Source organism: Dasypus novemcinctus, chromosome 13 (assembly GCF_030445035.2).
Source record: "Dasypus novemcinctus isolate mDasNov1 chromosome 13, mDasNov1.1.hap2, whole genome shotgun sequence".
Classification (NCBI taxonomy): Eukaryota; Metazoa; Chordata; class Mammalia; order Cingulata; family Dasypodidae; genus Dasypus; species Dasypus novemcinctus.
This window is the reverse complement of record NC_080685.1, coordinates 91,320,511-91,344,840: the sequence shown is the minus strand read 5'-3', so window position 1 is coordinate 91,344,840 and position 24,330 is coordinate 91,320,511. Positions and strand designations below refer to the sequence as shown.

The 24,330-nt window shown below is 49.5% G+C and overlaps 1 protein-coding gene and 1 long non-coding RNA gene across 3 annotated transcripts in view; one reads left to right on the top strand and one right to left on the bottom strand.

Moving 5' to 3' along the window:
- SLC26A9 (solute carrier family 26 member 9) overlaps window positions 1–23,731 on the top strand; it is a 37,126-nt gene extending 13,395 nt beyond the window's left edge. For both annotated transcript variants that reach the window (XM_058275098.1, XM_071207694.1), the window contains 16 exons: window positions 437–601; window positions 1,192–1,344; window positions 1,632–1,714; window positions 2,443–2,590; window positions 2,864–2,977; window positions 3,186–3,263; window positions 3,847–3,942; window positions 6,051–6,157; window positions 7,783–7,852; window positions 7,970–8,062; window positions 8,205–8,318; window positions 8,930–9,211; window positions 10,227–10,281; window positions 11,498–11,643; window positions 13,284–13,352; window positions 21,468–23,731. In XM_058275098.1, coding sequence (XP_058131081.1) covers window positions 437–601; window positions 1,192–1,344; window positions 1,632–1,714; window positions 2,443–2,590; window positions 2,864–2,977; window positions 3,186–3,263; window positions 3,847–3,942; window positions 6,051–6,157; window positions 7,783–7,852; window positions 7,970–8,062; window positions 8,205–8,318; window positions 8,930–9,211; window positions 10,227–10,281; window positions 11,498–11,643; window positions 13,284–13,352; window positions 21,468–21,515 — 1,821 coding nt within the window. In that variant the 3' untranslated portion in view covers window positions 21,516–23,731. The remainder of the gene's footprint in view (window positions 1–436; window positions 602–1,191; window positions 1,345–1,631; window positions 1,715–2,442; window positions 2,591–2,863; window positions 2,978–3,185; window positions 3,264–3,846; window positions 3,943–6,050; window positions 6,158–7,782; window positions 7,853–7,969; window positions 8,063–8,204; window positions 8,319–8,929; window positions 9,212–10,226; window positions 10,282–11,497; window positions 11,644–13,283; window positions 13,353–21,467) is intronic.
- Window positions 14,237–21,527, bottom strand: LOC131273083 (uncharacterized). Its single transcript, XR_009180217.2, has 2 exons — window positions 21,445–21,527; window positions 14,237–16,187 (listed from the first exon to the last, which is right to left on the bottom strand). It is a non-coding gene; the product is annotated as an uncharacterized lncRNA (long non-coding RNA).
- Window positions 23,732–24,330: the final 599 nt, after the last annotated feature.

The following is a 24,330-nucleotide window of genomic DNA, read 5'->3' as shown; positions in this document are numbered from 1 at the left end:
GGTGGCGGTGAAGAGGGACGTGGGTGTGGGTTTAAGGAGCATTTTTGCCAGCAGCATCAACAGGGCTTGGTGATACACTGGATGTGGGAGGGGAAGGAGAGGGAGGCAGTAGGACGACTCCAAGGTTTTGGTTGGGCAATTGGGTGGGTAGTCACTTCCTGAGGGAAGAAAAACTGGAGGAGAAACACACTCATTTTACAGATAAGGAAACTGAAGCCGCCGGAGAGGTGAAGGGGCAGAGTCCTCTGCCTTAAAGGAACAGAAAGTCTGATGGCAGGGCACATAGGACACAGTAAAAGGGCAGGACAAGGTCAAAGAAAGGCTCATTTCCCTAGAGCTACCGCTTGTCCCAGAGATTGCTGGGATTTCGGTCAGACAGGCTCTGAGAGCTGCCGACCCGACTTGGCTCCCCTCCCGCCCCGCTTCCTCTCCTAAGATGGGCCTGGGCTTCGTGCAGTTCGGCTTCGTGGCCATCTACCTCTCCGAGTCCTTCATCCGGGGCTTCATGACAGCCGCTGGCCTGCAGATCCTCATCTCAGTGCTTAAGTACATCTTCGGACTGACCATCCCCTCCTACGCCGGCCCAGGGTCCATCGTCTTTGTGAGTCTGGGGACGCACCTCTGTGCACAGGAAGGGGCTTGGGGAGACGCACAAACAGAGTTTGCTGTTTGAAGAAGGGGCGAGTGCCGCGTGGTGAGGCCATCTCAGGAAGGGCTGTCTGACCCATGGTTCAGAGAAGAACGCGAGAGGGTCCCACCTTGGGAGGGAGAGTCGAGCACGTGACGTAGAGGGCTGGCCAAGGTTCTCTGCGCTTAGTCCCTACAGGAAACACCATGTTCACCCTCCATCAGTGCCCCATTCCAGGGCTTCAACCCTTCCCTGCCTGGGAAGTTCTTCTATACATCTCATCTTGATCCGCCCCCCCCCCTTTGATTTGAACCCATTCCTCTTCTTCTAGCTAGAAAAAGAGAAAGGGAGTCAGCCTCCCCATCCCAGCATGAGCTCCTGGTGTGCCCTTGGGGGAGGGGGGTGGCAGAAGGGACAGTGTTCTTGACCAGAGCCTGAATTCTGCTTTGGTTGTGTGTCCCATAGGTATCGTTAACATCCCTTCACTGGGCCAGGCACCCAAGGATGGGGACAGTATGGGAAGAAGGGGTGGGAGCCTGGGACTGTGGTGTTCTCTCCCCTAGACCTTCATTGACATTTGCAAAAACCTCCCGCACACCAACATCGCCTCGCTGGTCTTCGCCCTCATCAGCGGCGCCTTCCTGGTGCTGGTGAAGGAGCTCAACGCCCGCTACATGCACAAGATCCGCTTCCCCATCCCAACGGAGATGATTGTGGTGAGAACCTGGCTGGGCAGGCAGTGAGAGAGGACCCAGCAGGGGCCAGGCCAGCCCCACCCCCCTCCCTACCCCACCGGGCGCCGGTAGAACAGGAAGCGGGGCCTGATGCCCTCCCCTCCATCCCCTTGTATACGGCTCCCGCTCTTCCCGCTCATCAGATCGTTCCCTCTCAGGAAGCCAGGGGAGTGGGGCTGGGGCCCTTGGGGGAAAGGGAGGCCTAGGAAGGACCCTTGCCCCAGAGCCAACTTAGGGCCAATCCCCATTCTGCACTTTGGGGTTTGCAGGTGGTGGTTGCGACAGCTATCTCCGGGGGCTGTAAGATGCCCCAAAAGTACCACATGCAGATCGTGGGGGAGATCCAACATGGGTGAGTCCAGGCAACCCAGGAGCCCAGGCCCCGCCCCCACCAGACCCCCCACCTCAGCCCGGGCTCAGAGAGCCTGAGATGAGACGAACCCTAGAAAAGGCACTCTACACTGCGTGACACTGGTCAGATGTGAATTATTCCTATCATGTATTATTAAGAAGAGCCGGCCAATGCTGGTGGTTTGATGAAAAGTCAATCTTCACTGCCGCCCTCCCCGCTAAAGTTTCATTAGACCCAGGCTACTGGAGCCTCTCTGGTCAGCCCTTGCGGGTTCTTTGCCTTGCGCTGATGTATTGGCTCTTTTTATCCCCGTGGAGAGAAATCTACTAGGATCAACAGAACTCACAGAGCAGCCGCTCTCTGCCAAGCACCATGCTGGGAGGAGGGACGAGGCTTGCCCTGTAGAGCCGGAGCAGGCACGGGGGGGTGGGGAGCCCATGGCAGTGCCGTGGCCCTGAAAGGGTCTGTGGACTAGTGAGTGCTGCAGATCCAGAATTTGGACTTGAACAAACCAGGCCCCACCTCCTCCCGGTTCTGTGACCCCGGACAAGTCGTTTAGGTCTAAGCCTCAGCTTCCCCCCTGGGTACACAGGAGTGACGGTACCCATCCTCCGGGGCTGTGCGGATGACGATTGATGTAAAGGCCCTGGCACGTGGGGCTGCTCCCTGGGGGTTGATGAAGGCTGAGCGCCCTCCCGTCCCTCACACGCTCTTCTGGCTCCTGGCAGGTTCCCCACTGCGGTGCTGCCTGTGGTGTCACAGTGGAAGGACATGATGGGCACAGCCTTCTCCCTCGCCATCGTGGGCTATGTCATCAACCTGGCCATGGGCCGGACCCTGGCCAACAAGCACGGCTATGACGTGGATCCTAACCAGGTAGCTCTGGCCGCCCCTGGCAAGACTGGGAAGAGCAGGCCCAGGTCGGGAGAGGGGCCCTTCAGCCTGACGTGAGGCAGGCTGCCGTTCAGCAGGGGCTGGGGGTGGGGGGGTGGAGAGGTCCCCCGACCCCAAGAGGCGGACTGCCAGCCGGAAGCGCCCAGGTCCTGGGCCCGAGAGCCAGCCGGGCTGGGCGGCGGACTGGGCTTGGTCTCCTTGCCCTCGCCCCTGGCGTCGGACCTCCAGGTTCCAATGCTGCCCCTCTCCCTGCAGGAGATGATCGCCCTGGGCTGCAGCAACTTCTTTGGCTCCTTCTTTAAAATCCATGTCATTTGCTGTGCTCTCTCGGTCACTCTGGCTGTAGATGGAGCTGGAGGGAAATCCCAGGTGAGCTCTGTGCCAGGGAAGGGAGGGACCGGGGAGCTGAAGGGGATACAGAAAAGTTGCCACAGGGACCCCCCGACACGGGCAAGCCAGGCCAGCGGCCTCCCGACCTTGCTCCCCCCCTTACCCTCCACTCCTCCAAAGTCATCAGTTGGAAGGAAGGCCAGAACAGGGGCCTCACACCGACCCTGTCATTCCCGGCTCTGAATAGGTGGCAAGCCTGTGCGTGTCTCTGGTGGTGATGGTCACCATGCTGGTCCTGGGGTCCTATCTGTACCCTCTCCCCAAGGTAAGAACCCAGAGCGCTAGCAGAGGCCAGGAAGGGACTGGGGGCCAGGGGGGGCTGGAGACTGAAAGAATCCTTAAGAGTCGCTGGGATTGTTGCTTCACAAATTACGAAGTGCTGTCATTTGTCACATTGAATCCCAGTCACAACCCTGAGAGGTAGACAAAGTAGGACTTATTCTCCCCGTTTGAGAGGGGAGGGAAGGTGAGGCTGGTTTGTCCATAGAGAGGCAGCTAAAAAGTGCAGCGCTGGGCTCAAACTCCAGCCTGGAGTCCACTCTGCAGTGCTGGCAAGTACTGTACACGTGGGAGCGCACGCTCACGGCCCAGCCAGGAGGGCTCGAGGCAAGGGCCGGTCAGGAATGTGGGAAGAACAGGAAGAGAAGGGGCAGGGGGATAGGATGGAGCCCCACGAATCCAGTGCCCACGTTCTCCAAACTGGGTGCACAAGTGTGGGAGCTTCTCGCAGGGGAGGTGTTCTGAAACGCCAGCTCCGTTCCACCAGGCTCCAGGGCCAGGTGTTTGTGGGAAGGACAAGAAGCCAAGGAAAGCTCCAGGTGACATGGGACATGGTTCTGCTTCCCCAGTCTGTGCTAGGAGCCCTGATAGCTGTCAACCTCAAGAACTCGCTCAAACAGCTCACCGACCCCTACCACCTGTGGAAGAAGAGCAAGCTGGACTGTGTAGGTATTGGGCAGCCTCGGGGTCCCCGTCCAAACCGTTGCCCTCTCCTCCAACCCCGCAGCCCAGCCGTGTCTGTTCTCCTGACTCGGCCGTTCCTACGCTGCTCCCTTATTAGCATAGCTGAATGGTTAAGAGCCCAGGCTTTGGAGTAAGATCCTGTGTGTTTGAAATCTAGCTCAGCCATTCACTGGCTCTGTGACCAACAGCAAGTCCCTTAACCTCTCTGAGTCATGGCTTTCTTATCCGTGAAATGGGAATTTTATATTCCCTCTCCCCTAGGGTTGCTATGAGGAAGAAATGAGGTAATACAAGTAAACAGCACATTGTCTGAATTGTATCTTATGTGCTATCATTTTAGCTACTATTATTTTTGTGATGTATAGTTCCAGAAAGGCAGAGGGATATCATTAAAAAAAAAAAAAAAGCCCAGAACATAAAGTCAGAGAACCAGAGTTTTGACCAAGTTACTGACCTTCTCTAGAGCTCTTTCCTCATCTGAAAATTGGGGTGACAGTCATGACTGCGTCATATACTGGTTCTGAGGATTAAATGAGATCATAATGGGAAAGTACCATGTAATCATAAAACACTCGGCAAACATGAGTTATTGTTATGGTTAGTCACATCTGTCACTCATCTTCCACCAGACAATAATAAAAGCTACCATGTATTGATGACATTGCATTAGTTCCATTTAAACACAACTATGAGAGAGGATTTACTAACCTCATTTAAGGATGATGAAACCCAGGCTCAGAGAGGTTAAGTAACTCATCAAAAGCCACAGAGGTATAAGTGGTAGGGTCTGGATTTGAACCTAATATCTTAGATTCCAAACTTCTGGGTTGTACTGTCTCTATGGGAGGGAGGCTTACCGCCATGGGAAAGGGGAGGAACTTAAAGTCAGATAATTGAGTAGCCCATCCAGGATCCCAAATGAGTAATGGGTGATGAGAATAGGGAGAAAAATTTATGTCCCAATCCCCAACCCAAGGATCTACTTTTAACACACGCAACAATTCCCCTGACATGGCCATCGTTCCTTATAGTCACATAGCATTTTGTGTCTCTATGGCCTCGTTTAAGCTTCACAGCAATTCTATACAGGTGTCAGGACTGGTTTATTTCATGTAGAGGAATTTGAGCGGGGGAAGTGAGAGGCAACTATCAAAACTGCCTCCAATCCTGCAACCCACCCACACACCCTGGCACCAGGCAGTCAGGGTGAGGAGCAGTCACTGAGCATCTGTGGAGGCTCACAGAGCTCACGATTAGTTGGAGAGAGGGAGCTCGCATTTATTGCACTTATTGCTCATGCATTGGTGCCCAACACTAGGCTAGGACCTTTATATTCCTCAACTCTTTAATCCTTTTCTGAAGTAGATATTATTATTCCCCTTTGTGAATTAAGAAATTGTGGATTAAGAATTGAGCTAGGGAAACGGACTTAGCCCAGTGGTTAGGGCGTCCGTCTACCACATGGGAGGTCCACGGTTCAAACCCCAGGCCTCCTTGACCCGTGTGGAGCTGGCCCATGCACAGTGCTGATGGGCGCAAGGAGTGCCGCCCCACGCAGGGGAGCCCCACGCGCAAGGAGTGCACCCATAAGGAGAGCCACCCAGCGTGAAAGAAAGTGCAGCCTGCCCAAGAATGGTGCCGCCCACACTTCCCGTGCCGCTGAGGACAACAGAAGTGGACAAAGAAACAAGACGCAGCAAATAGACACAGAGAACAGACAACCAGGGGAGGGGGGGAATTAAATAAATAAATAAATCTTTAAAAAAAAAAAAAAGAATTGAGCTAGTAAATAGGAGAACCAAACTTTGAACCCAGGCATATCTGACCAGGTTCATGTTCTTATGATTTACTCCACGCTACCTTCCTGCATGTGCCAGGGTGGTCTAGAAACAAGAATACAGACAAAATCAGGGAGCCACACTCAATGTAGGGAAAATGGAGGAGTGTAACTAAGCACAAATAGATAAAATGCCACAAAAATGCAATAAAAAGGAAAGGTTGTACTAGCAGAGAACAGCCTAATCCAGGAAGACTTCCTGAAAGAGGGAGTTTTCTCCCCAGCCTGCTTTTGACATCTCTCTCTTCACAGTGTGTCTGGGTGGTGAGCTTCCTTTCCTCCTTCTTCCTGAGTCTGCCGTATGGTGTGGCAGTGGGTGTCGCCTTCTCTGTCCTGGTCGTGGTCTTCCAGACCCAGTTGTAAGTAACACTCTCCTCCCACCATGGCACAGCAGCAGGGTCCCTGGGACCAGGCTGCTGGGGAGTCCCAGCCCACCGTACCCTGACTCCTGGGCTTGATGCTGGAGGTGCTTCCAGACCTGAGGAGAGCCCAACCCAGCCAGGCGCATGGGCACAGGTTGGGCTGTGTGATTCCCCAAGCCCAACCCAGCCAGGCGCATGGGCTCAGGTTGGGCTGTGTGACTTCCCAAGCCCAACGCAGCCAGGCACATGGGCACAGGCTGGGCTGTGTGACTCCCCAAGCCCAACGCAGCCAGGTGCATGGGCACAGGCTGGACTGTGTGACTTCCCAAGCCCAACCCAGCCAGGCCCATGGGCACAGGTTGGGCTGTGTGACTCCCCAAGCCCAACACAGCCAGGCCCATGGGCACAGGCTGGGCTGTGTGACTCCCCAAGCCCAACGCAGCCAGGCCCATGGGCACAGGCTGGGCTGTGTGACTTCCCAAGCCCAACGCAGCCAGGCCCATGGGCACAACCTGGGCTGTGTGACTCCCCAAGCCCAACGCAGCCAGGCCCATGGGCACAGGCTGGGCTGTGTGATTCCCCAAGCCCAACGCAGCCAGGCCCATGGGCATAGGCTGTACTGTGTGACTTCCCAAGCCCAACGCAGCCAGGCCCATGGGCACAGGCTGGGCTGTGTGATTCCCCAAGCCCAACGCAGCCAGGCCCATGGGCACAGGCTGTACTGTGTGACTTCCCAAGCCCAACGCAGCCAGGCCCATGGGCACAGGTTGGGCTGTGTGATTCCCCAAGCCCAACGCAGCCAGGCCCATGGGCACAGCCTGGGCTGTGTGACTTCCCAAGCCCAACGCAGCCAGGCGCATGGGCACAGCCTGGGCTGTGTGACTCCCCAAGCCCAACGCAGCCAGGCCCATGGGCACAGGCTGGGCTGTGTGACTTCCCAAGCCCAACGCAGCCAGGCCCATGGGCACAGGTTGGGCTGTGTGACTTCCTATACCCTGAATACCTGGAAGGAAGTCACTGAGTTCCTGGAGGGCTGGGGACTGGGGGATAAAGTGGCCGAGGAAGTAGGGAAGAGCAGGTGGGCAAGACTCAAAGTCCTCCCGAAGGCACTGCCAGAACCCCAGATCAAATATGATCCCCATCCCAGGAGACACCAGGCCACAGGACAGAGGCTATATCCTTCCTAGAACAAGATTAAACAGTACAAACTGAGGAGTGGGGAGTGGGATCCAGACCAGGCTGACAGAATGCCAGATGTTGGAGAAAGCTTGTCTTCTCTTCTTGAGCATTCAGAGCCAGGAATGATGACTTCGGGGCCACTGAGGCTTGTGACCTTGTATACCTCCATCCCTCTTCTCCCCTGAGCCCCAGTCTGAGAGCTGCGTCAAGGGCCTGCCTGTCATCCCCTAGTTACAGTCCAAGCCCAGGCTGGCAGACATGTGCCTACAGTCCAGAAAGACAAGCAAAACAAGGCAGGGCAGGAGGAAGGGGCCCTCTCCCGCCCGGGCAGGCTCTGCCCTACCTCCACCACCACCACCACCACCACCACCACCTCCAAACATTCTCCCAGGCCCAAATGCTATGAGCATCCTCTTATGTTTTTCTTTTCCTTCTTCGTCCAGTCGAAATGGCCACGCTCTGGCCCAGGTCATGGACACTGACATTTACGTGAATCCCAAGACCTACAATAGGGTGGGTAACCCATGCTTATGATCTCCCTCTTTTGCTCTTTCCCCATCCCAGGTGAAAAGGTTTTTAAGGATGCCAGTAAAGACATGACTCCCCCTAAGCTCAGTCTCCCTGTCATAGGTCCAGGAAATTCATGGGATTAAGATCGTCACTTACTGCTCCCCTCTCTACTTTGCCAACTCAGAGATCTTCAGGCAAAAGGTCATTGCCAAGGTAAGGCCCGGTCCTCTGGTGACCAGAGGAGCTGGATGGAGATTAAGGCCCAAAGATGGGAGCAGAAGGGGTCAGAGAACCAAGAGCAGGCCACCTCCAAAGAGAGTAGAAGTGAAAACTGCTGTTGGGTCTCTCCCTATAGACAGGTGTGGACCCTCAGAAAGTATTGCTGGCCAAGCAGAAATACCTGAAGAAGCATGACAAGGGGATAAAGATGGCCACGCAACAGAGGAAGTCTCTCTTCATGAAGACCAAGGTAAACTGAGGCTAGGAACAGCCCCCCATGTCCTGCTCCCCTGCCCGTCCTGATCTTGTCCCCTCCTGTCCCACCTCTCAGCATCCTACAAGGCAAAGACAGACTCTGCGACCAGTGCCTGGCGGCCACTGGGGTTCTTCTCCATGGGTGAGGGGCTGCCAGCTCCCAGGGTAACAGGGAAACTTCCTCGGCTCCTCCTCATTTTCTGGCTAAGATAGGGCTTTGCCCTTGAACTTATGAACAACCCTGCATGGGGGGCAGGAGTGAATTAACTGGTATTCTAGCAAACCCAAGGCTGGAGTGGGCATGGGAGGTCTGGGGAGAAGCAGGTAGACAGAGACCAAGACAAAAAGACACTGGGTTATTTCCAAAGGGGCTTCCTTCCAGAACAGAGAGAGCTGGCTGTGGTCCTTCTCTCAGAAGGCCCCTCCCCAGCTCACAGGCCCTGCGTAAGGAAGGGGCTTGGGGCGAGGCCTTTGCAGTGGGGTCTTCAGGGCCTTTATTCCCCCCACTCTGCTTATTCCCCTCCACCACCACCTCTGCCCTCCTGGCCCCTGCTGCATCAGGGCGAAGGTCCCTCACCCTGCGCTCCCCACTCCCCACCCCTCCAGACCGTCTCCCTGCAGGAGCTCCAGCAGGACTTTGAGAACGCAGCGCCCACTGACCCCAACAACAACCAGACGCCTGCCAACGGCGCCCGCGTGTCCTACATCACCTTGAGCCCTGACACCTCCTCCACCGCCCACTGTGAGCCACCCGCCTCTGCCGAGTCCACCAGGGAACCCAGCGACACCCTGGCCAGTGTCCCGCCCTTCGTCACCTTCCACACACTCATCCTCGACATGAGCGGGGTCAGCTTCGTGGACCTGATGGGCATCAAAGCCCTGGCCAAGGTGAGTCCCTCGGGGAGATGGAGCATGGGCCGGCCCCCACGCTCCCTCTCGGCCTTTCCTCGGAGCTCTCGTTTCCACAAGCTGAAGCAGGGAGCTCGCCAAGGAGGCTGAAGTTTCCTTAGGATCCCTCCTTCCCCCAGGTGTAACCAGGGGGGGAATGCTTTCTGCAGAGCAGGCCAGGAACAGCCTGAGAATGAGTCTCTGGAAAGGGTACCAGAGCCTCAGGCCCTGTCCCACCCTGGCAGAAGCATCACAAGTTCCGGCTTAGGCCGCCAGGATTCCACGCCAGGAGCAGAGTCCAGCTTGGCCCTGGGCCATGGTCTGCTTCCTTCCCACACTCACCTTGACAGTCTGGCAGTCAGCCAGTTCCGGCCAACAGAGAAGAGAAGAAGAAATAATATCAGTGCCCCACACCCTTAGGCCAAACAGGCAGCCCACGGGACACCTTGAATAAATTATTCCATCAGATAAGTTATCAGGGCCGCCTCTGCAGAGTCAGCAAGTCTCAGAGCTTGCTCCTGCAGAGGCCGCTGAGGGGAAACAGAGGAAGAGAGTGCTGCAGAGGAGGATCCAGCCCCAGCCTTGGGCCTCAGCCTGCTTCCCCAGCCTGGAGCTGGAGTCCCGGCAGCCTCAGCCGAAAGTCTTAGGCTCTCTTAGCCTGGGTCATCCCTTCCAGCTTCCGCCTGAAGCCACAGAGTTGGAGAAAAGGTGGAGTCTGGGAATCTGAGCTACTGAAAGAACAGATCTGACCACATAGGAAGGAGCCACGGTGATTTTAAGTGCTTGCCACATTGGCAAAGCCACATTTCCGCTTCCCAGAGGAGCTCTCGGCCAACACTCCAGGGAAAAGTGGTGTGCTTTTGTGCTATTTTTATCCTGGGCTGCCAGGCCTCTCAGAGGTGCTTATTTGTTTGGCTTCCCCGCTGAAGTACATTTTGTGAATCACTTTGAGACCCACTCAGAACATTCCTTTCCTCTTGTCTCCCTACCCCAAAACCCTCTCCAACACCTCTAGCTGAGTTCCACCTACGGGAAGATCGGTGTGAAAGTCTTCTTGGTGAACATTCATGGTAAGAGAAGGAGGCTATTTTAGGGGACCAAAATGCTGGCCAGGGTGTGGGATGGGGGCAGGTTGATGGCCCTGAATACTGGTGGTGGTGGGGATAAGTGCATCCAAAATTCCCCCAAACTACTATATGCTCATGAGAGCTTCAGCCACCAGTCAGGTCGAGTAGGGGGAGCTCAGTGGTTGTGCACCTGCTTCACATGTACGAGGCCATTGGGTTCAATCCCCGATACCTTCTAAAAGAAAAAAAAGAAACACCAGTCAGGGCAGGCTGAGGCCAGATTATGTCAACCTACTAGGGGTCCCAATAGCCATGAACTTGAGAAAGAACAACTCAGGTTCCAATTTGCCCCATCCCTAATTTGTCAAGGGACCTTGACCAAGTTACTCATCCATAAATGAGGGGACTGACGGATGAACTTGGGGGTCCTCTCCTAATCCGAAGGTCCATGAATCTCTCTGAGCATAGAGCACACAGATATTCTAATTATTCAGGGGACATACAGACACTTACTGGTATATGCACCCAGTCTCCAGAGGGTGCATGTACACACCCCAAGGAGATGTCCACAGAACACTATGCACTGACTTCATTAGCATGTATGCAAAGCGTGCGGATACAGAAACAGGAGCACACACAATACACAAGAAAACGTTAAGGGTCCCATAACACACACCCAGTTTCCCAGAGAGGGTCAGGTCCCTTCCAGCGGGGCTGCCCGACTTCAGAGCTGGCTTGATCACGTCCCCGTCTCCGTGGGGACCTTGCTCAGGGAGAGCAGTTCTGGGGTGGCAACAACTTCCAGAGTTAGAATCAGGTGGAATCCCTTCAGCTCTTTCTGGAAGCTTCCTCAGATTTTCTAGAATTTGGTGAGAGTAAGGGCTCTGCCACACATGGAGATTGCAGGAAAGATCTGGGTAACTTTCCAGGATAGAACTAGCAGTGGCCTCCTAGTGGGTGTTTAAGCCTTTCCTTCCCCAGTCACCCCCTGAATCAAACCCCTTCCTCCTGCCCTGGGTGGAAGCGTCAGCATCCCCAAGCTCGTGTCGCCCTCTGCTGCCCATAGCTGGTATTGCAATGCCGATGGCCGCCGCTGCCAGAACACAACCCTCAGGATTTTCTGATTCTCCTTCCCTCCCTGCTCTGGTCTCTTCATTCTCCCCCACCCCCACCCGTCACGGCTGTTATCTTTCTGAAGGTGGTCGTTTCCTCTTTCCAGCCCAGGTGTACAACGACATTAGCCATGGAGGTGTCTTTGACGATGGGGGCCTGGAGCGCAATCACGTCTTTCCCAGTATACACGATGCAGTCCTCTTTGCTCAAGCAAATGCCAGAGAAGTGGACCCAGGACACGACTTCCAAGGGGTAAGGTCCCTGCACCTGGGAAATCCTGGGCTCCCAGGCAATGAAACAGCAGGACCAAGGAGCATAAGAAAAAACACAGGAGAGAGTTTGAGTTTCAGCTGTGGTTCTGTCATTTAACTTTTCTGAATCTCGATTTCCTTATCTATAGATCGGGCACCGTAAAATGACATTACCTGCCCCATGGGGTTTTTCGTTTTCTGCTTTTGTTTTTAGGATTAACTGATAAGCATATCTCGCATGTTACTTGAAAGCACTTTGTATATTGGGACATCCTGTATAAACATTAATTCCCTGGCCACAGGAACATCCAAAGCAAATTACATTCTGTCCGAATTTCTAAAAAGGTTGCTAATCTTTGGAATGAATAGAAAAAGTGAAAACACAACATAGTATTTGTAAGGAGCATTGCTATTATATGGGTATGACAATGGTTGAAAAGGAAAGTCTAAGGTCATGTATATTACTGGAAGGAAAGCTAAAAAGTATAACATGGGACTGTATAGCGTAGGCAAAAAAAAATTTTTTTTTTTACATTCTGCCTAGTGTCTGGGATAGCTCATCCTCTTGCTCCTTCACTCTTCCTAAAAGGGGTTTGGGGAAGGGAAGGGAATGAGCCTGCCCATTTTAATTTAACAGAGCTTGAAGATCTCAGGCAGGTGACGATGAAGAGGTTGGGTCTGAGTTTTGTCCCAGCTTCTAGCTCAGCGAGGGCTATGCCAATGAGATTCAAATAACAGAAACCTGAGGAACCCAAAAAAGCCCACCCCCTGGGGTCCCTGCCCAGGCCTTGCCAGCCATTGCCCAGCCCCTAAGGATCCCCTCCCAGCTCAGCCCCTGCCCTTGACCTCCCAAACCTTGTTTATGCCGGAGCCCTCAATAAAAACACCTCCCCTGCCCTCTGTAGTCATAAGAAAGGCTTTTCTGGCCCTTGCGCAACGATTTGCTCTTTGCTTTCAGAGACTGATGAAGGTGAAGCCATCTGTTCTAAGTGTTGAAACACTGCCCAGGAAAACACAGGGCCTGGGTGCCTGCCCGCCACGCTTAGAGGGAAACTGGGGGCAGCAATGGACTTTGCTACTTCATGAACTTTGTCCATAGAGCAAAAAGAGGGAGGTTCTGAAGAATCCTGGTCACTTATTATTGCATAATAATTTCCAACTGTTTCAGTTCACAAAATATTCATATATAAATTACATACATGTAGGTATGCATGTATATGTATATAAACATACACACACACGTACCTTTTCAGCAGCATGACGAAGTAGAAGGCTGGCAAAGCACATGTGGTTATCCTACTTTTACAGATCACAAATGAGGAAACAGATTTCCAGAAAAGGGAAATGAAATCTCCAGGGTTAGGCGGCTCTTCCCTATAAGCTGGTAAACATTCCCTGCCTCGAAAATGCCCGGTAAAGGAGGGCAGACCTGAGGCCCAGCTGCCTGGTGGCAGGGGAAGATCCCAGCTGTGCTTTATTTGTGAGGCAGGCGAGGGAGATGCAGGAAGGGGCAAGAGGGAGAGGTACACATCGGAAAATGTGGTGCCCACCCAGTGCCGATGTCCCTCTTCCTGCCACGGAGCGCCTGGCTTGTTTCCTCGGCCCCTGGAGCTCACCCTCTGCTGGTTTACCCCCTTCCAGGCGCCAGTCGACCCTGAGCTCTCATACGATTCCGCAGATGCCAGCCCCAGCTACTGGGACTTAGAACAGGTGAGCTGAGAGGGGCTGGGAGGAGGGAGTAAAGGCGCTGGCAGGGTGGGAGGGGGAGGAAGGAGATCCCCCGATCCCCCGGAGACAGCGGAGACAGCGTCACTGTGCTCTGCCTCCAAGCCGGAGCAGCCACCTCCAAGGCAACAAAGTGTCGTTCTCGCCTTTCTTTCACTGGCAGATCTTTCTCCTTCTCACTCCCTGAAAGGCATCGTGGGGGAAGGGAGACGCTGGGCCAGGTCCTAGATCACCAGTGTCTATTCTTAACTCTCCAGCACATCAGCCACCTGATTTGGGGCAAGTCACATTACTCTGCTGAGCCCCCGTTTTTCTCATCCGTAAAATAAGGAAATATTGGTAATAAGTGCCCCACTTTCCCCACAGAGTTGGTGGGGGGCGGGGGTTCTGTCATTAATTCAACAGCAGTGAGCAAAACAGATAGCCTCAGGTGAATTCTAGGGGTTCAAATGAAATATGGCTGCCTGTGGGCGGCGGTAAGAACTAAAGGCTGTGCTGATGGCTGATGGGAGGCGTTACTATCCCTCCAGCGCCCTAGGGGCCTGACAGGAAAATCAGCACCAGCCCAGTGCCCTGAATTAAAAGAAACCCAGATGACTAGGTTTAGCAAAATCTGGCTTTGCATCTGTTAGAAATAGCGTTCTCTTCCTGTGCCTCTCCCCATTCTTTTCGGCAGAGTTCTCTAGACCTCTTTGAACACCTGTTTATGGCAGGTAGGAGACTTTACATCAAACTGGCAGGCTGGTGTCTGTGCCCTCTGGGAATTTCCAGCATATTCCCACAATCCTGGATAGACCAAAATAACATTGTTGTGGAATTTAAGAGAAGTTCAATTATTTTAGTATAGAGAGGCCAGGACTCAGGAATGATTTTGAGAAGGAAAAATGGTTTATTGACGGCCGGCCGGACTCAGGAGCTTTCAGTTTGAATCCCGAGCCCCGAACAAGATTTTCAAACGTCTTTTATACAGAGAGGAAAGGCCAAATGGTCCCTTTGTTTCAGTTCTCAATAGGCTTCAATTAGCATATATCTCTTTCACATCTTAGGTAAGCTTTTAGCAAGGACTCCAGACATTTTAGATAAGCCTTGGTTTTTGCATTTCCCCTAAATACTTAAAGTTTATAGCCCTTGCTTTGTTAAACATTTCCTGGGACTGGAGCCTGCTGGTCCCTAAGAGCAGTACTGCAGCCTCTTACCGTTTCACACCCACAAGTCAAACAACTTAGTTATCTCTGAAGAGACAAAGAGCCTTCCACCCATAGCCCACATCATTCCCCCCTTTCTGCCAAAGATTAACTTGCTAAGCTTTGGCATAATTATTGTTGGAGCTATGAGGTGGATGGCTGTTTGTTGTTTTGATTGATTATTTATCAGTCTTTAGTACAGCATCCAGGACCGTTTTTAGAAGTTTAGAGCTTTTCATTCTGGACAGCAGAATCTTGGGCAGGGGCCTCCTGCAGTTATTCTGCTGCCACTGGCACTCACGTGGATTTCCAGTGAGGTTCCAGATCCATCTATTACCTTTATTTTACTCTTAAAGAGTTTACACCTTTAATTTAAAAGGGGTGCTGAAGGGAGACGGATCTCTTTTCTGTAACTGCTTCCTGCTGGCCATGGGCTGTAGTCATTGCCTAATAAGGTGTAAAACTCTTTAATTTATTCTAACTGGAGGAAGATGGATCTGGCATTCTGTACGAAGTTGGATGAAGTTTTCATATGGTTAATAAGATGTTCACTCTGAAAGAAACAAACTTAATTAAAATTTTGGAATACCTGTTTTTAAAAGAGGACACATTGGATTACAGAGGTAGACAAGGTTAGGTACCTATAAAGATGGCATTCCTTAAAAGCTGGTGGGAACAGCATATATATTCTTTTTTAAGTTATCCATCTTTAGAGAGAAATTGCAACAGACACTTAGCTTTGTCTGAAGACACATTCCAAGCTGTTCAATGATTGACACTCATTCGCTCTGTCAGATGCTCCTGGTGAACTGGTACTCCTTGGGCAACTGGCTTCACTCAGGATTAGAACACTAATTTGGAAATACTCTTAGTTTTCACCTGTGGGAGTGATCAGAACTACAGAATAAAGATTTTTACACCTTGGTTTTCATTGTACAATTTCTAGCAATTTTGACTTGTTCAATAGGTGACTCACCATCAGCAAGCAAGCCTCACTTTTGCTAACTGAGACTGGCTGAGACTGCCACCTTATTCTATAGACATGTTATTAACTGTTTAGAAAATGATTTTACCAGGAATTTAACATGTCTAATATACTTCTGCACTTGATCCAAAATAGAAAAGATAACATTACAATTATTAGGCATATATTTAGTACAGGATAAAGGTACAGCACTTAATATTAACTAATGTATTACTTAATGCATAAGGATTCAGAGTTGCCATTATTAGTTTTGAGTTTCAGGTTTGTAATACTTTACATGTTATCTCTCCATGAGAGCAGGCCATAATGCCAATTGTTTAAGTTTTACTTACAGTCTCCTGGTATCATGGCTCCACTTAGCATGTTCTTCAACGCAGTGAGCAAGTTGCAGCATCCTTCCAGTATTCCAGAGATTTTCCAGTATTCTACTAGCCTGGTGCATAGCGCTCTCTGGCACCATGGAACAGTGCCAGTCTGGAAGCGATATCCACTGTACACTTGGCTGTACCGAGTCATTATTGGCTGCAGGAGCTTGAAACTGCAATATAGTTTCCATCAACTTCAGGAGCAGAACCAGAGACTGATATAGCACATATTTTCAATTGAGGGGTCAGTGACCAGCCCAGCCAACAACTCACATGGAGAGGCCACCTGTAATGTATACAAGGCCTGGTTCGAATGCACAAGAGTTTGACAATGTTAAAGTCTATTCCTTGTTTTATATATTTTAAACAACTTAACGCAATACATATATCAAATGACCATCTACTTACACAATTTTACTATGAAGATAACAGTAGGTACTTCACTTTAGTAATAGAGGAAAAATATTATTTTTCATTGTTAGAATGAAAACAGAATATTTCCAATAGAATCAAGACAACCTTTTATTACCATTTACTTAAATGTGTATTTTGCAGTGGCCTTCAGACAGGTTTATTATCATGAAGTTATTTCTGCTACCAATACCAATCTAAGTTTCTTTAGTTAACAATGACTTCTACAACTAGAACTATTTAAACATTTTCAGTTTGGAAGATGTTTCACAAACTCTTTATAATTGACTATAACCGCATTGACTAGACACCTCATGTTTAAATAAACTTACTAAATTACAATTACCAATGAAAGAAATTTACTCTTTATTTAAGAGAGCATATCTACAATCTTTTTCCTTTAGCCTAATTTCACCAATGTGAACTTACAATTTTCATTACTGTAAAGATTTTGTACATATGTTAATTTAGTTTATAAATTAACTATGGGAGATTACACTCAAGTTAAATAAAATTGAAACCATAATAGTTTATGCAAGGAATGTTCTCTTTTTCCCTTACAGGAAGCTAAAAACTTCTTTTCTTTAAGTTATGAAAATTATTAATTTAAAAGCATAACTGACTACCAGGTTTTAAAACACAAGCATAACTGACTTCCAGGTTTCAAAACACATTACACAATTACTTAATTTTTTAAAATCATAACCCAGGAAAGATCTCTCCATAGTTTTTATGGACTTTCCTTTACTTACTGAAATTTGTTAATAGAGCCACTAATTACCTTATTTTGTTGGAAAGAAATCTTCTGGAAGAAAATAAGGCTCACCAGATTGTGGAGAAGAAAATACTTTATTCTCAATCTTGCAAGAAGGGGCGCAGAGCCAGATATGGCTGGTGCCCCGAACAAAGAAAAATGACACAATTTATACCCCTAAGCCTAGCATGCAAGCTCTTCCTGTTTTTCCATAGATTGGATACTTCAGAAGTTACAGCTTATCTGAGATTTAACTTTCCCACGCAAAAGTTTGATTTAACTGCTTCCTCTATCACATTCCAACCATTTTAGTTTTTACCTGCTCCCCCCTTTTTCAAATAAGGAATAGAATTTAGTGCTGAAATGGCACCGACTTAGTTAGCTCCTTCTTGGGCATCCTTCCACTGCCCATAGGACTGGCCTAAACTGGTCTCCTCCACTGCTGTCCAACCCGGGAGTGGGAGACTGAGGCAGCAGGCCGCCGGGTTACATCAACATTTTTCTTCTGTGAAAATTAACCTAATCTTTGTGTGTTTTTTTTTTTTCCAATTTATGGCTGACAAAGGTTTAAACTGGGAAATTACCAGGCAAACTGATTCTTAATTCCCTAGCCTAGTAGATAGGTTTAATCTGCCACACCTAGTCTTGCCTTAAAAGCTCTTGCAAAGAGGAGGCCCTTTCCCAATTGTTTCCATAATCAGATTTCTGACTTTTTCATCCTGCTTAGTTCAATTTGGGCTTTAAGAATATTTATAAATATAACTGCATATTTAATTTTTAACAATTTGAGCAAATAGGCAGACATGAATAGTTTGACACAACAACATGACTTTAGTTACTTTAAACTTTTCAAAGACTTTTGAAACTCTTCTTAATTTGCACTATGACCATGCAGTTTACCACAAGAATTTTCTTTCTTACTTAATGGATTGTAATAACCAAAATGTTCTCAATGCCTTAGCACCATTTTGTTTTAGAACTTTATATTTTACCTTGAAATTAGCAGAATTTTGGATAAGCAACAAGATTAGTTTTATATATATTTACTGAGGCTATTTGAAGCCTCAGGGAGACAGACTGCTTTCTCTCATGAATTGCCACTCTTAGGAACACTGACCGTCAAGGCAGGAGACTTCTCCCCCTCCACCCCCCTTTTGATTTTGGAGATAATAAAACTCCAGTGGCCATTTAACCTTATTCTATCAGGCAGCAATTTATTTAGTTTACACTTGAATTCATGAGAGAAAGGGTTACTAATACCAGAAGAGGAGACAGTGATGTCCCAGCTCTTCTCAATTATGAAATAACCACAGGCAAAGGCAAAGGGCGAGGTTAGGCCTGAAGCAACCATAAACAAAGGAAAGGTTAGTGTAGAATTTACACTTAAATAATAGTTTCAGGCTAAATTCACCCAGCTATAATCTCAGTTATTGTCTTTCCACTGTTTTACAATATAAATGCATTTATAAATGATTTTAACTCTTAGTTACAGTTTTTATTAATTTTTTAAAACCTATTAATTTTATAACACCTTTAAATACCTTTCATTCAACTTATAACATATTAAATGAACTTAACCATTACTTTAATTTTTCCTTTAAAGTGAAAGAATAAATCTCTTGCAGTTAGTTTGAAATAAAAGGCTACTTTTCAGGATTTGATTTCTAGAACATAAAATGTTCTTTTAAAAGAGGTAAGACTCTTCTTCAAACATTGAGGATATGATGAGGTTAAAGCACAAGAAGCTATTGATAAAATATTTTCTTTGTATATTGATCTTACTCAATTTAATCATAAAAATTTCCCTTCCACAAACCTTCTACACTTTCAGTATTCATTCAGGTTCTGTCCCACACTCTACTCTTTCCAATAATCAATCATTTTATCTTAGGACAAAATCATCTTCTGTTGCCTTAACAATAAAAACACACTCCATATATCCCACATACTAAGTTACCAGGCAAACTTCTTGCAACATATAATTGCCATTAATACTAAACAAGTTTGTTAAAATAATGAACTTTTCTTCACTTTAAATACTTAGTAGCATGTAATACCAGAAACAGTTTTTTTGGAAGCAAGTTGGCAGGGGAGATTGGCTGCCGAATAAGTTTGTTATAAAATTGCCTTTTATTATTATTATTATCAATTCAGTTTTGTTAAATAATGACTTTCTGCAATTAGCCACTTAAATACCTTAAACAATGCTTTGTAAAACTTTTATATTTATACCCTTAACACAAAGTTTACCTTCACAGAACATTCTCTTACTTAAGGTTACTACAATACCTTCTAAGAACCTGAGCAGAATGCAAACGTATTTTGGCTTTGACACCCTAAGGAGGGAACTTTACTGCATTTATTCTGATTCTGCTTTTCACCTCCTTCACTTCCCCCCCTTCCAGGCAGTCGGGTGCACAACAAACAGGAATGCGGCTTATGAATAGAAGGGTGGACTCACTGGAAAGGGGCAAGCCGCTCCCCCCTTTCCAGCTTTCAGCCAAAATGGGCAGACAGAACCTACTCAAATTTGGCAACTCTCCCAGGAACCCAGCCACCCTGACTGGGACATTCCCAACAGACTTGGGTGCTTGGCGCGGACACAGATGGCCTCCCAGCCGGGGCAAAGGGCCAGACCAGAGACAAGACACCAGAACATGCACAAACATCTAGACTCCTCAGCTTTTGCCCCAGAATCATTTCACCCCCTTGCCAATGGCAAGGGAGGGCTCCAGCTCAGCTGTAATTCTACTTCATGTAAGGACACAACTCTAACACTAACATTGAGCTGACACAGACAGAAGCACAAAGGTCACTAATCTGACCCACAAGTTTATATATTTATTTTCACCACGGCTGCCCCCACAGCCATCACAAACCTCAGAACACTTAACATTTGGTATAAAGCAAATTCATTCACAAATTAGCACCATAACAAAAGATTTCAGCTAGACTTTTCCACTGTTTAAACTTTACACCCAGACCAAGCTCCACCAGAAAAGCCGATCCATTTTCCTGTAACCAAGTTTTGTTTTCCTTAATCTAGACCAATTTCCAGGATATTAGGACTCGAACCTATAAATACCCTTCCTATTAAAATTGAGACTCCACTCCTTCAGTGGATATAAGACCAGTACCAGATTCTAACATGCAGTTAGACAAACCCAAAACACCAGGGCTTTTCCCCGGTTTTCCTCCTTTTCCCAAGCCTAGAGAGAACGGCTTCCCCCCAGCCTTCTGGGGCTACTAGGGTTCTCTCGGGAGGTGATCAGCCTCCCCTTCCTAGCAATTAAAGCTAGGGCCTTCCAGACTGTGCTCACCCGGGGAGTCTTACCTTTTTCCATGTTCGGAGTTCTTTTTCGTTCCCAGAATCTTTCTCTTCAGACCTTCCATTGCCCTCGATTTTTGTCGGGAAGATTCTGGTGGAGCCCACATCTTTTCTGGATTAAATTTAATCCAGGGGCGCCCAGATTTGGGGTTCACCCGAGTCCTCCCGGCTTCCTCGGGGATTTGGAAGGGGCAGCAAAATGCTACCGTCTCTGGCCTTCATTTATTATCCCTCCGTGGTCGCCATTAATGTTGTGGAATTTAAGAGAAGTTCAATTATTTTAGTATAGAGAGGCCAGGACTCAGGAATGATTTTGAGAAGGAAAAATGGTTTATTGACGGCCGGCCGGACTCAGGAGCTTTCAGTTTGAATCCCGAGCCCCGAACAAGATTTTCAAACGTCTTTTATACAGAGAGGAAAGGCCAAATGGTCCCTTTGTTTCAGTTCTCAATAGGCTTCAATTAGCATATATCTCTTTCACATCTTAGGTAAGCTTTTAGCAAGGACTCCAGACATTTTAGATAAGCCTTGGTTTTTGCATTTCCCCTAAATACTTAAAGTTTATAGCCCTTGCTTTGTTAAACATTTCCTGGGACTGGAGCCTGCTGGTCCCTAAGAGCAGTACTGCAGCCTCTTACCGTTTCACACCCACAAGTCAAACAACTTAGTTATCTCTGAAGAGACAAAGAGCCTTCCACCCATAGCCCACATCAACATCACAGAGAGGACGGACTTTCGAATTTTTCTAGTCCCACCTTCTCTTTTTACCTGATGAAGAATTGAAGCTAAAAGGGGGAGGAGACCCGTGGAAGGTCACACAGCACACCCCAGGCCATTTAGAGTTAGATTGCAAGCATCTTCCTGTGTCTCTGCCCTACCAGCCCACCTCTACGGCTGCCGTAGGCTTTCGCCTGCTTCTACTGACACGCACACGTGCACACACACAAGCTCATTCTCGCACTCACACACACACACTACCTCTTTCCAAAGGGCCCCCTCTTGGCTGCAGCCCCTCGGAACCCAGCAGGTCTAACGCTCTTCCTCCCTTACCTTTCCCTCCTGTGGCCCCGAAGGAGATGTTTGGGAGCATGTTTCACGCAGAGACTCTGACGGCCCTGTGAGGCCCCAGCTGCTTCCCCTGCTGCCTCCAGAGCGCCTGGCTCCTGGAACCTCCGAGAAGGATGTGCCCGGGAGCGCTGCTAGTGGCGGGGAGTGGAGAGCACATCCTGCAGGACGGCGCCTCTCTACCCTCTTCCTCCTGGCTCCTGACCCCTCCTGGCCTCTCTAGAGGGCAACACCATGTCCAGCCTGCTCCTACAGAACCAGGCCTGGAGACCCCACCCCTCCACGCTTCCTCGGACCCTCAGGGCCCTGGGCTGAGGGTCCTGGGCCCCAGTGAGCCAGCAGCCTCCGCTGACTCCACCCGACCCACCCAGGCCCTGCCCGTGGTGGCTGATGGGATCCCTTGACCTTAGGACTTTAGAGTGAGCCAAGAGCAGAAGGAAAAGTACCAGAGTGCTGACATGGCGCATGCTTCTGAAGCGTCCTTGGGCCGGAGGTGTCAGGCCACCGCTAGGCTCAGGAGTGAATTCATCAGGACTCTGTGGCTGGCTCCCTCCAGCTGCCCCAACTGTGTCCCTGGCAGCTCTGCACCCCTGGAACCATGTGCTCCCCACAAGCCAGCATCTGTGTCTTGGTGGCTGTATCCCCTTCCTCCTCATCCAAGGCTGCTAAGACGGTCACTGCTACGCAGCACGTTGGACTCTGGCCTGGGGGTGACCAGGATGCTCAAGACCGCCAGGGCGCCCTCCCTGGAGGGTCTGCCTCACGAAGCTTTATCACTCCCCTGCCTTCAGGAGCTGCTCCCTGCCACTCAAGGCTGGTAGGAACCCAAGGGGCGGCCAGAATCCTCGGGCAACCAAGCGACAGATACCGGTTACTCTGCACAAAGGCTGCTGGAGATCCTCTTTGTACCTGATACCGGAGGCGGGAAGGTGCTAGTGCCCACCCAAGGCAAACTGGGGGGAACCTGACCGTCCCCCAGACCTTAAGGCTGGTCAGGGAGGCGCCTCCTCTCCTTGGGGAATCTGCCTTTTTTCCTTCTTCATCTGGCAAAGAGCCAGTCATTTTAACTCTGTTATCGGCTTGTGGTGCAGCACCACGTGGAGCCCTTTCAGTCAGGCAAGGAGGAAGCCCCCCAGGCACCAGCGAGGCCCACCTGGCTGCAGAACACCGAGACTAAGTCTTCCTCCCCTGGGACTCCTAAACAAACTCAGGTCCTGAGGCCATCTGCTCTAGGAAAGATGAGAAGAGGGGTTGAGCTCTCCCTGTAAGGCGAGGTAACTAGAGGAAGCCCCGCTGTAGACTTGAAATAAATAGGTTCCATGTGCAAGTGTTCTAGAAAAATTTCCCTGGAAGTGCACAGAAAACCTCTCCGCACTGCTTCTCCCAAGCTCCTTCAGCAAAATGTCCCCTGCCCCAGCAGGTTGGGCGGGCCCAGCCTGGAAAACGTTGCAGTTCTAACGTCAGCCTCACCTGCTTTGCATGTCTGTGTGTTGAGTGAGTGAGTCAACTAGCAAGTCTTCCAAGAGTTAAAGAAGTGGGTGCTGGCAAAGAGCCAACACATTCTTGGCCCACAGGCATTTGCTTCTCTGTGAATTCATTATGCCATCTGGCTGCCAAAGGAACTCAAAAGTTGGGAGGCAGAAGATAATATTATCTGGGATTCGCCACTGCCCAGCACCCAAAGTGCCAAAGCCCCGGGAAGACAGGAAGATTAGTCAGTGACAATTCACCCTCCCCTACTCCACATGTTTCAAAGGCCAGCTCAGGCCCTGGGGTCTGAAGGTCACAAAGCCCCAGGACCTCCCAAGTCCAAGGTTCCCTTGAGAACTTGGCTAAAGTGACCATCAACCCGCAGGGCAGTCCCAGAACTGAAGGGGTTTATGATTCACCATGCCCTGGAGATGATCAGGGCTTAGAAGAGACCCTGCAACATGTCCAAAGGTAGAAATACAGAGTCCACCATGGAGGCAAGATTGGGAACACCCAGGGCAGAGAGGGCACTGAGGAAAACATCACTGCAGGAAAACGTTGGGAATAACACAAATTGACACAGACCACTCTTCAGGATGTGATTGAGGCAGGAAGAGGGGACAAGGTAGTGGAATAATCCAGAATTTCAATACTTTTGAATGTTCTTAGTGAAACTGACCTGTTTTGATGTGGTTCCCGGGGAGGACCGGGACTCTTGAGCTATATGTGTAATTTATTTAATTTAAATGCCATTCTTCTTTTGTTCATTTTGGTAATAAAGTGGTTTTGAAATGTGAACAAATTAATGTGTTTTGGATGGTTTTCCAGAGAGGCAAAACTAGTGACCCTCAGGGAAGCCTGGCCTTGCTTGACCCTATGCTGGGGGAAGCGAGGAGCTAAGATTTCTTTGGGAGTCTCCCAGCTTCTCTCCAGGTTCTGGTTTCCCATTCCTGGGAATGAAAAAGTTTCTATTCTAGGTGAAGAGCAGAGGTCTGGGACAAAACCTGGATTGAGGGATCCATGTACCAGGAACCAGTTTTGTGGCTATCAGGGAAAGCCAAGTCCCACCACCCCCTCTTTTTGCCCATCTTCATTCACTGATTCTTCATTCTTTTTGAGATGTCTATTAATGGTCAATCTCATCAATACCCATCAAAGGTTTTAGAGTCCTCAGCTCAAGGGAACACAGAATCTAATCCCACTTTTCCCCACATCGGTTTGTGACAATCATGCAGAAAGAGTAAGACCAGAGGACCAATGGGGCCCAGAGGGCTAAAGAGTGAGGCCCAGCGAAGTGGATGTGACTCGAGCAATTGGGGTCCTTTTACCATATAGGTGGTCCAGGGTTCAATTCCCAGGGCCTCCTGGTGAAGACAAGCTGGCCACACAGCAAACTGGCCC